Source organism: Drosophila mauritiana, chromosome 3R (genome assembly GCF_004382145.1).
Source record: "Drosophila mauritiana strain mau12 chromosome 3R, ASM438214v1, whole genome shotgun sequence".
NCBI lineage: Eukaryota > Metazoa > Arthropoda > Insecta > Diptera > Drosophilidae > Drosophila > Drosophila mauritiana.
In genome coordinates this window covers 28,159,187-28,170,644 of record NC_046670.1, presented here as the reverse complement: position 1 = coordinate 28,170,644, position 11,458 = coordinate 28,159,187, and the positions used below count along the sequence as shown (strand labels likewise).

General features: G+C 46.1%; 2 protein-coding genes across 10 annotated transcripts in view; both read right to left on the bottom strand.

Annotated features, from left to right (window-relative positions):
* Positions 1 to 3,942: 3,942 nt before the first annotated feature.
* Positions 3,943 to 5,798, bottom strand: LOC117144597 (putative glycogen synthase kinase-3 homolog). Its single transcript, XM_033309886.1, has one exon. The coding sequence runs from the start codon at positions 5,588 to 5,590 to the stop codon at positions 4,082 to 4,084; it is 1,509 nt and encodes a 502-aa protein (XP_033165777.1). The 5' UTR covers positions 5,591 to 5,798; the 3' UTR covers positions 3,943 to 4,081.
* A 618-nt stretch (positions 5,799 to 6,416) lies between these two features.
* Positions 6,417 to 11,458, bottom strand: part of LOC117144596 (band 4.1-like protein 4A) — a 63,853-nt gene continuing 58,811 nt past the window's right edge. For 2 of the 9 annotated variants that reach the window (XM_033309876.1, XM_033309878.1), the window contains exons 16-18: positions 10,561 to 11,228; positions 7,864 to 7,872; positions 7,700 to 7,809 (exon numbers count right to left, since the gene is read on the bottom strand). In XM_033309876.1, the coding sequence (XP_033165767.1) occupies positions 7,773 to 7,809; positions 7,864 to 7,872; positions 10,561 to 11,228 (714 nt within the window). In that variant the 3' untranslated portion in view covers positions 7,700 to 7,772. Of the gene's footprint in view, positions 7,873 to 10,556; positions 11,229 to 11,458 lie in introns of those variants that run through there. The other 7 variants (XM_033309883.1, XM_033309884.1, XM_033309880.1 and 4 more) reach the window with 5 other exon arrangements.

The following is an 11,458-nucleotide window of genomic DNA, read 5'->3' as shown; positions in this document are numbered from 1 at the left end:
AGTTATTAATTTACATCTTTGGCAAGGAGGCCTTATGCAACCAAACACCATTAATCGGCTGCCCAGATGGAAGATCAATTCAGTAGTTGAGTTCAGAGTAGTTTCAGTTGGCGGCTTAATTAGTTAATTGAATCGGATGTGTTGCAGTTTCGACATCCCCATCGCCCGCAACATTAGCATGCCAACCAAGTGGCTGCCTTTCATGGGATCCATTGAACCCGGTGGCTTGATATTCGGATGCTTCCGCGCTACTCAGCACCCGCTGTCAGGAGCTAGAAGTCGCTCAGTTCCGCCAGCTTTTCAGGGGGCTCCCAGTGCCCACGCAAAGACCCGAAATCCACTGGATGTGTTTCGCTCCGCCCCTTCCGCCGACTGTCTCGGTTATTTACGCCAGCGGCATAACGTTGAAAGCAAATTGATATCATGTGGATTTGGCTTTCACTTTGTGGAATCAATAGGCGAAATCCTTTTGGCAGAGCCTGGCACAGACCCGCTCTGCTCCGCACTCCGTCCGTATCTGCTGCCACTCGAGTTAAGCCAAGGATAATGATTATGTTGCGCAACGACTCCGGCGAAGGGAGCGCTTTGCATAGCTCTTCGATGGGAAGAGGAGGAACGAGGAGGGGATGGGGGAGGGGACTTTGTAATCGACAGACAATCGACGTGAACAACATAATGGATATCGAACTCGAACCGAGACAGTAGCCCACAGCCCGAAAGCATACTTCAAGGCATTGCAACTAATTGGCTTTCCTTGGCTGGGAGAGGAGGCGGAATGGGCGGTGCTCGACCGCAGGGAAATGGCCACTCCTGTTTGTCTTCTATGCCACTTGATTGGAAAATCAAACTAATTAAAAGATTTCAATTAAACGCCGAGCTGGGAATGCACTGGCCACCTTCGCCTGCCACCGTAATTCCATTAAAATGGCAAATCAATTTCAATAAATTTCATTCAAAGGTGGAATCGCAATTGCATGGCCAGCTCAGCTTAGCTCTGCTCTGCTCTGCTCAGAAGGTCCTGTCGCTGTAGCGACGTCATAAAACTGTTTACATGCTGACAAATCTGTTAATTGAATCGCAAATCCAATTAAAACTTCGATTTTCTATCCCCCGGAACTTTGAGCAGCAAAAGTTCAAGTGCATAAATGGCCAACATGTGTGTGGCCAGGACATTCCGCTTTTGTGTGCAAACTTTTCACAGCTGCCCGTCCCCGTTCTCGTCCTCGAAAATTCGTCACGTTTCGGGCCGGGGTTCCTGTTCCAGCTTTTGCGTGTAAATTCAATAACAAATTTATGCGTTTATTTCGTTGAAGCTGCATTAAAGCGTACAATTTCCTAATTAGTCCGTCTGCCGTTTTACACAGGCTCTACCAAACCCGTTGCCCTCCCGCTGGCATTTCGCATTTCGCATTTCTGCACGCAAAAATAGTCAAAGCGAAACCGCAAGCTGCGCATAACTAACTCAACTGCTTTATTTGGACAAACCGCAGCCACAGCCCCCCCTGCCCAGCCATTTCCATCCCAGGACACCAGGCCCATCCGTGCTGTCGAAAAATAGCAACATACACAATTTCAAATGCAGCTCGGAGATGAGCAGGTTCATTTGGTCCACGGGGATACCAGAATACGTTACTGACTAGGAATCACAAACGCACAGCTGGACACATAATAGCCATCATCACTTGGATTTCAAAGGATACACGGAGCTCAAAATTAGTTGGTCAAGGTTCAATGAAAGATGACTTATTGCTGTCGATTCAATCGAAAAGTTTGCAGAGAGTATTTAATACCTCAGAATAAGATATGCCTGTGAACGGCGCACCTCTGGTGGCTCATTTGTCCTGTTCCGGTTTCGTTTCGGTTCTCGGATTCGGTTTAGTTTCCGGAGAGTGCCGTGTGGAGCCCATTAAAAGTGCATTTAGTGAAAATTTATCTGGGCGCAGAAAGGTGGGCACCGCAGGCGCATTTTCGCATTTTCGACTCCGGCAGCCGGCAGCTACAAGTGTGCGTGTCCGGAAACGGAAATAAAATAATTCTGGTTGCAATAGCAACAGAAAGTCTGCGCTCCTGCCACTTTTATCCTTGGCATCCCAGGCCCTCTTGTCCGCCCGCTTCTGGCCTTCTGTCTATTTGCACGACTGCCTGTTTTTGTTTGTTCGTTGGCCCGGTTGGCGTTGGTGCGAAGGTTTTACTGTTTATGCAAATGCTTTGGCCCACGAAATGCTTTAACCGAAAGCACTTTAACCGCATTCACCTTGGGCGGCTGCTTGTTAGTAGCCATTGAGAGCAGAACAGACACAGAGCTGAACAGAGCGGCTCCCCACTTGGTTCCGAACTCCATTCTGCTGCCCAAAAGGCCGTAAAATGCCTGCAAGTTACGGCCATACGGCCGTATACGGCCATGTGCCCCTTGGCTGCTGTTCCCGAAAAATGTTTCATTGCCATTGCTGCTCTTCCTGCTCCGGATCCCCGACTGTTCCGGACACCTCCTTGTGGACAGCCCTCCCACTCCCCACCTCTTCACGGCTGCCCGAGTTTCTATTATGTAGCATATCGTAATCTCACTTGAGTCAAAGGTTTAGCTACCGACACCCAGAAAACACCCGCAACGCCCAAAAGCACCAGCAACAACGACCCGCAGCTAACACTTTGTAAATAGTCATCGGCGTGTTTATTACTCAGCCGTGCCGGAGTGTCTCTCCCTTCCGCCGGACTCCGCTCCGCCGGAGTCGCTCTGCCGGCTGCTCCTGCGGTTAGTTGCTAGTGTTGCCGTGTAATCGCTGTTGCGAAAGATTTTCACCCGGAGTCTGTGTGTGCTTGACTTTTCGCTTAATGAGAGTACAGTTTAAACTTTGCGTATCACGGACGGAAAACTGAATCGCTTCTCTAATCTGAGCAAAAAGGGAGCATCGGACTACAGATTTTCAATATGTTGAAATTGTATATGTTTCATATTAAGCTTACCGTTTCAAAATTAAAGCCAAAAACCACAGAAATAAATTAAAAACGTTTTCTTTTTCCATTCTCAGAAATATTTAATTACGCATCGTTTTGCTGCAGTTTAAAATTGCATTTGCCAACTTTACTCGAGTGAGCTTTAAGCGCAGAAACATCATTGCAGCACAGGGCCAAAACGGTGAGTAATTGGTAACTGCTACTTAGAGGCACTAACTACACTCGTCCTTCGCTCATTCCGCCTGCCATTTCGCCCTCGACGTCACAACTGGCGAACACAAAACACAACACAACAAAACAAACAATTTCTCTCGCACGAAATTTATCGTTTGCATAAATTTGCTTTATTGCCCGGTTCCATGTCCTTGTGCGCGTATGTATGCGTGCGTCTGTGTGGGTGTGCGGGTGAGTTAGTGGCTGTGTATTTGTATTGCCAACGGAAGTGTAACTTTCGCTTCCAGGCCAGGCATGGCCAAAAACAACAACAACAGTGAGTTGAATGCGGCGAACAAAGTTTTCCATTATTCAATTTAACTAATGAAACTGAAAATTCATTTTACCACATTAACAAACACACACACACACACAGACAGACAGACAGACAGAAGGCGAGAAATAGAGTGGGCAGGAGGACACGAAGGACGAAGGCAGGAAATGTGACTCGCCTCCGGAAAGGAAAGGACATGTGTGCGTGCTGGACTCCTGTTTTTGGGACTCGGCTTCTCCGCCGGCATTTGAGCCGCCATAAAGCGCGGAAATTTATATTGCAGAGAACTGAGCAAGGACAACCGCGTCGAGGCGCCACCCTATTGCGTTGACATTTAAATAATTAAGTATATTTTTAGCCTGGCCATCCAAATGCCATTCGCGAGTCCTGTTTCAGTATCAGCCATGTGAACTAACATCCCTGTGGCGAAGGTGTCTAAATGTATGAAAACATATATTTTGAAAACGGAACAGAAAACTAAAGACTTATTACAAAAGAATATTACTATTGAAAGGACAAACAATTTTATTGTTTCATTTCCTGTGCTTCAATTTTGAATCTTACTATTAATGCTATATTTTCAAGGGATTGTCTGTTTGTGCGGTCAAATCAAGACCCAAAGCCCCTTTAAGAAACAATTTAGTTTTCATCCTCTTCCTCGAACTCGTCGTTATCCGACTCGGAGGCGTCTTCCATGTCGTCGCTGATGTAGGTGCTATTGCACTGCCCATCATCGTCATCGTCGTCATAGTCGTTTTCATCACCGATGTCCTCGTCCAAATTATCCTCGGCATCCTCGTCGACTGCATAGTTCTCTGCTGCGAAGTGGTTCTGCTCCAGGGTCAGGGGCTCCATTGGCATGGTGCCCACAGCCACATGGTCGCCGTTTCCCAAGTCGTGTTGCAAAAAGCCTGGCGGGGATCCGAGCGCCTTGCCCAAAGGTCCCGGGGACTTTGAGAGCGCTGCTGTCGCCGGTTTTTGGCTGTCCTCCGTTTTCCGAGGGCTCTCTTCCCCGGCTGTATTGCGGGTCCTTTGGGCAGCACTTGGCTCCTTGGTGTTGTTGGAACCCTGAGCCCGCGGCAGCAGCAGCGGCATTGTATCCGGCTCGATGGTTTTCTCATAGTCCGTAAAGTTAAACAGCGGCGGCAAGCTCCTGCCGTTGGGCAGCTGCTGGTGTGGATCCTGACGAAGCTCGTCGAAGAACGGATGGGCACAGCCCATCAACGGAGAAACCCTGGCGTTGGGCGAGTATATCAGCATCTTGGAGACCAGATCTATGGCCTCCGCCGGTGTGCGAATCCTGAACACCTTGGACCAGGGGTGCGGCTTCAGTTGCGGCAACTTGAACTGTTTGTAATGCGGATTCATGTCATGGAGCTGCTCCGAGGTGGGAGTGCCCATAACCTTGACGATCTCTACAATCTGGTCCACTCCCGAGTCCCCTGGGAAGATGAGCTGGCCCAGCAGCAACTCCGACATCACACACCCGGCGCTCCACATATCGATCTTGGTGGTATAGTCAGTGGAGCCAAAAATCAGCTCGGGCGCACGGTAGTACCTTGAGCAGATGTAGGAGACATTGGGTTCGCCGGAGATCAGCTGCTTGGCACTGCCGAAATCGCAGAGCTTGAGCACACCCGTCTCCGAATCGAGGAGCATGTTCTGCGGCTTGATGTCCCTGTGACAGAATCCCAAGCTGTGGAGATACCCCATGCTCCTCAGCAGCTGGTACATGTAAAGTCGGACAAAGTTCACGGGCAAGGTCTGCTTCGCCCGTGCGTACTGCCGCTCCACTTTATACAGGGTCTCCGGCAAGAACTCCATGACCAGGTTCAGATAGACCTCGTCCCTTTTCTCGCCACTTGAAAAGAAGAACCACTTCAGGGTGATGATGTTGTCGTGGCGCAGCTTGCGCATGATTTGCAGTTCCCGGTTCTTGAAGCGCCGATCCTGCAGGACCTTCTTTATGGCCACCATTTCGTTGCTGGGCACCATTTTGGCCTGGAAGACCACGCCGAAGCTGCCATTGCCCACCACTTTCGCGTCCGTGTAGCTGATCTCGGTCATAACATCAGCGCCGAAGGCATTGGTGGCCACCACCGTGGTCACCTTGTTGGCCAACCCACTGTTCTTACTCTGGGAAGCCATCTGATCTGAGATTCCTGAGTATGTCGACTTGACTTTGGCTATCCACGAGATTTCATGTGCTTAAAATACTAAACGTAAGTAACAATTTAAAAAAATTGTGTGTATGCGTGTGGAACTGCCTTTACTTTAGTGTTATATGGAATTGACAGTTTTTGTAGTTTATTTCCAGGATGGCTGAGGTTTAATTCGAGGTGGTGGGTCTCAGAATTAATTCAGTGATTAAAGTCAGCTTAGCTTAGCACTTCGTTGGACGAGAAAGCAATGCTGTCAGAAAAAGAAAGTGTTTAATAGCTAGCTGACTCATAATTCAAGGGATCCAAGCGCAGTTTTCACTTCAAGTTGTAGTGGAGCCCGAATATCTGACCTCGAGGTAGTTTGGCCACTTGAGCCGAACTTATGCAAGGCCATTCATAATTCGTGAGAGCCTTTCTTTGTTCCGCGTAAGCTGGCTAATTTCGCAGGACCCTTTCGCATTGTTGTCCACGACTCGACTTTCGACTTGAAAGTTTCGCTGGCGCCTTTGTCTCCTGGCATCTTATCGCTTGGCTTTGGCTAACTCGACTTGGCCCTCTTGTCTTGGCCATCCTGTCCACTCGCTTATCAAAGGACCATGCTTTTACTGTTTCCTTACAGTTGAAGTGCCCCCGAGGGTGGATTTTTTATGATAGCCCCAGATAGCACAGATGGCTGCCCCCGGAAAACGAATAAAAATCTGCTTTGTGAATGTTTGTATAAAATGTCGCTTGCAGTTTATTTTTCACTTGTAATGTTATTGTATATATTAGATTTATATATATATATTTATATAAAAGTGACACACTCATGGTAAAATCTTGTTAGAGACATTTAATCGTATATATTTATGTTTCCTTTTCGTTTGCAGTTTGCACCCACATGCAGTAGATTGTAAAAGTGTTTAATCGATAATGGGTCATATGCATTCCGTATTCGTTGACCGCACAAATTGTTGAGTAATATTTGTTAACAGAGGGGATATTTACACAATTCAGGAGTCACAGAGGTCGAGAAGGTCAACCAGCGGACGGACAGACTTAAATTAGTTGCAAATGATTAAACTAAGCTAAATGGGGCTTAACGTATATGGTCGAAAGTGTTCGCTTACGTAAATATTATTGAAATTGTTGGACGTTGTTGGCATAAGTAAGTAAGTAGTTCGGGGCTACACTAGAGTATCCTTCTCTTCTACGCATATATTTTATTTAAATTACATACACATTTAGGCTTCTACATTTATTTGGCTTTTCTCGCTGCTGCCGCTGGCTGCAGTAAAATTAAATTTTACATAATCTTGTGTGTGCTCTTGTGTAAGAGGCATTATTTAAATGCGTATCAAATTGGTTCTTAGTAGTTAATAAAAACGTATATTTAATTTACTTCCAGGCGCACGCAAACACACACACATACAGATTCGGCCAGATACGGAGCACAACAATAAAATTTTATATTTATCGCCAACGATTTCCGGGAGAAGTCCTTTTCCAGCATGTGTGTGTGTGTGTGTGTGTCTGCGTGGGTCTCTGTTTGTGCTGCCTACTTTTGGGGGCCCGGCTTTGCTAAGTTTTCCGCGCTGTCTGCCTTGTGCGCATATTTTAATAAATTTTATGCCGCTGAAATGTGCGCCGCTTATCATTAACGCACAATTTATTTTTGCTTTTATGCTGCTTTCAGCTTTCTGCTCTCATCCTGCCGCCCACAGGCCCCCGATTGCTGTTGTTTATCTGTGAGATACATTTGCTTTTTTGGCTTTTTGATTATTCGCGTCTTAAGATTACTGGGCCTGCTCACTTCTCGATTAAGTTTCCCTGTCCCAACGTGCCTATATACAGCATTATCTATTTACATGTCGGCATAACGTGCATTTAATTTGCAAACGCAACGTGCTGGCGAAAAGTTTTGGACCAACTTCTGCCCCAGCGGCTTTTAAATGTTGTTTATTGTTGCTCCTGCTTTGTTGATGTTGAACCCGCACATGTAGTTTCCATTTAACTTTCCACTTACACGTTGTGCGTGTTTATTCTTTTCTAGAGCCAAGCCTGCTGCTGTTCGTAGAGTTGCTGCTGTTGGGATTGCTGCTGTTGCTGCTGTTGCTGCTGCTGCTGCTGCTGCTGTTGCTGCAACCAAAGTTTGCAGAATGCAGTGGGCGGCGGGTTCGAGGAGCAGTTTACTCCTGCTGCAGGGGCATGGTCGGCGGGCTTTGGCTATTGCAAATTAAATTTAGCTAATTCTCACAACTCTGTGCTCATTTCGCTTACAATTGCGCTCTGCCGTTTGCATTGTAGTTTTGTAGTAGTTGCATTTGCATGGCATGAAAATAAAAGTGGGGTGAAAAGAGGGTGTTTGGGGGTGGGGAGAAAGAGAGAAAATATTTGCACATGTTAGAAAAAGTTTCCTTGTTGATTCGATTTTCTCATTTAAGTTCTCTAGTGCTCGGCAATGTAAGTGGTGTGAGTGTAAGTGTATGCGTATGTGTTTATGTATGTGTGTGGTTGTGAGTATAGCTTGTTAGTTTGTTCTAGCGACTACGGTGCGTATGCGTTATGGTGCTCTTCAATTCGAAATAAATTTACAAAAATATAGTTCAAGTGCCGCCACGCAGTTTATGGCCGCAGTAAATTCAGTTTTATCGCAGCAACTGCCACAAATTGAATACTTTTTATCATTTCAGTTGGCGCCGCTCCACAAATAATTACTTAATTTAATCATAAACCAAAAAGAAATCCTGGAAAAAAGTCACTCCACATTATGTGTGGAAATGGGGTGAGTTTTTATATAGCCATTCATAAGCTTATCTCTCCGCCCTCGGGCAAAAATGTGCGTCAAATTTACGATTGCCACTCGGGCACTTTCCACATTTTCAGCACTTTCCTTGCGCCACCGCATTCGTTTTCGTTTTCTATTTTCTTTCTGTGACAAAAGTGCGTAAAGTTTCCCCGAGTCCCTTTGTTGCTGGTGGCGTGTGGCCTAGCTACAAGTCGCGATGGGCTCCAAATGGCCGAATTCCAGGGGCCAAGGGGTTGGGAGACCGGGGGCTCTAATCTAAAACAAGAACAGTCGTTGTACCAAGGTCGAACACGCAGACCCTTTGTGGAAATACCCTTTCCAAGTTGGGGCTGTGTGTTGCAAAGGGAACTGCATTTAAGTTGTGAAGTGTTGCAAGGTCATTTTTATAAAGCATCCGTCGGATATTGTTTAAAGCTTCCAAAACTGTTGAAATCTATCAACATTTGTTAACCATTGGATATTTATTATATTAGGCCCTTCTATTCACATTTGATTTCTAACAACTGAAATACTTTCCAGATATTGGCTGACCTCAAATATTTATCTTAATCAAATAGAGAGTAACCCGAGGTCATCTAAGCCCCTCGGGCCAACCATTTTCCCTTTCAACTGTTTGTTATGCCTTTTTTGTGCTTCTACAAAATGTTGTTTATTTGGCTCCAAAGTATTTCTACGATATGAAATGTTTGCCTAGCCTGGTTGTTTTTTTGGTTCTTTTTACTGGCTGCTCCTGTTGTTGCCAACACTGCGCCTTTTTGCTTTCATCGCTTATTTTTTTGTGGGTTTATTTTTGTTTTGTGGCCTGTTGTTTTGTTGAAATTTGTATTTATGTGCGGGTCGGAGTCACAGAAACATTGGCATCGGGCCATCGAGCCGGCAGAAATATCATTTACCCACCCGGCAACGCATACATATACTTTAATGTGTGACTGTGGATGTGTTTTGTGTCCTATCATATTTTCATGTGTGCATGTGCGAGGGACCTTTGTCTTCGTGTGCTGAAAATTATGTATATTTTTAGCACTTTCGCCTGTTTTGTTTTCGCTTATCGAGTTTGAAGGTCATTTACTTGCAATTCCCAGCTCGAAATGAATGTCCCGGGCTTTCACATCCACTCGGATATGCGAGTGCTGGCTGTTTGGTTGGCTGGCTGGTTAATTTGTTGTGAAATTGTCGTTTTGTTGCTTCAATGGCTGCGTGCAATGCGGCGTATGAGTAATATTTCTACGTTTGCCATAGCATACTTTTCCGGGTGGCCGTTAATGAGGGCTGCTGGGTTGGCTGGCTGGCTGGGTGGGGGTCCCAAAATTTAAATTGACATGTTTAAAGTCAATTTGCCCCAAGTTGGGCTCGTAAACAAAAGAGCAGATTCCACCCCGATGACATTAACCTATTCATTTGTAAAGAGGCTGTCGAATTTCCTAGCTTACATAAATATTTGTGCGTTTCTGTGCTGCCCCGCCAGGCGGAAAAATGTCGAGGCACAAGAATGGGGGAAATGGGGAAAGGCAGTCAAATCAAATGTAAATCCAGAACGAAAGCAAGGAGCTGGCAAGTGAAATTGAAATGAAAATGAATGTTTGCCTGAGAGGCTTTGCCATTGTCCTGGCCCCCAAGTCGATTGTTATCTTGGCCCAAAGGCAATTGAAAATTGGCAGCTGGGAGGTCCCGACATTTCCGCGTTGCGTAGGCCTAACGGGCACATTAATACATAATTTATAATGTTTTCGTTTCGTTTTGTTTTCGCACACTTAAAGGAGCTGTCGTGTATCTGGTTTTTGGGGTTGAGTTCTTTTAAATTTCCCGCGCTGTTCAATAAAGTTTAATGCTTGGCAGGGGAGGACGAATCGGGGTAACAGAACAAAGGGCTTTCAACTCATTATGTTTTTGCCAACATCTCAAAGCTAGAACTTCAATGCAATCCGTAACAATAGCAGATAGACACAATAACTCAACGCTGAACCACCTGGGTAGCAAAAAAATTGCATACATTTCCATCTAAAGGAAAAGTCACTTCTGTTGTTTCTCGGTTTTAGCATGCAGGTCAGAGGTCGGTATCGGTATTACTTCTTGTTAGCTACAGAAAACAGAAAATAGGTTGTACCTACTCAACAAACAGAACAACGGCAACCGAAACGAAACGAAAACGAACTGAAAATAAAACTTACCGTCGACTACTTTGGATAATTGGCGAAAGGATTATCTCTAAGCTGGAGGAAATGTTTTGATTTTGTTGCAGGTTGGTGGCAGCTGATGTTGCTGCCGTGCCAGTTGCTGCTGCTGCTGCACCTGCAACTAAAGTTGCTGCTGTGATATTGTTGGTGGTGTTGGGTGGGGGATTCGCATTCGCTTGGCTACTGGAGTGACTATTGGTGGTGTGGCTACTCGGATTCGGGTTCAGATTCAGATTCGGATTCGGGTTCGCATTCGCATTTGCATTTGCGTTCAATGTGGGACAATTTAACGTTTGGTTGCCGCTGGTAATTGGCCCTAGTTGCTTTGCCTGCTGACCACAGTAGACATTCGCATTGCAATTATCGAAATTAATATTGCTCGATGGATTGGATTGACGAATGCCGCCGCCGCCGCAGCTGTTGTTGTTGGCGATGCAGTTGTTGCTGCCGCTGCCGCTGCTGTTGTTATTGTTATTCGAGCTATTGTGGCTGCCCGTGGGGGACATCAAAGGAGCATCCGCATCAAACATGTCCTCGGCCTCGGCGGCTTCATCGTCTTCGGTGTCTTCGGTCTCGTCGTTGGTGGTCTGCGCGTCCATCTGCAGGGCCTCCAGGACAATCATGGCCTCGTCCTCCTCGCTGCAGGAGTGCGAGGAGTGCGTCTGGTTTCGGGGATCGCAAATCGAATCCAATTGGGGGTGGTTTGGGGTTGTAGTACGGGGGTGGTGAGGTTGAAAATACAAACAAGGTTTAGCTTTCTTGCAGGGCTCTAATCACGCTCTATTGTTCAGTAGTTTTAGGGACAGACGGGCATGCAACTTACTCATCTACGCAGTTGTTTATCACAATATTAGGCTTACTAATTTATCATAATAATAAATGGCACAGGCAA

What these genes read in the sequence shown, in the direction of transcription:
- LOC117144597 (XM_033309886.1), bottom strand. Translation starts at nt 5,590, where the DNA reads ATGGCTTCCCAGAGTAAGAACAGTGGGTTGGCCAACAAGGTGACCACG.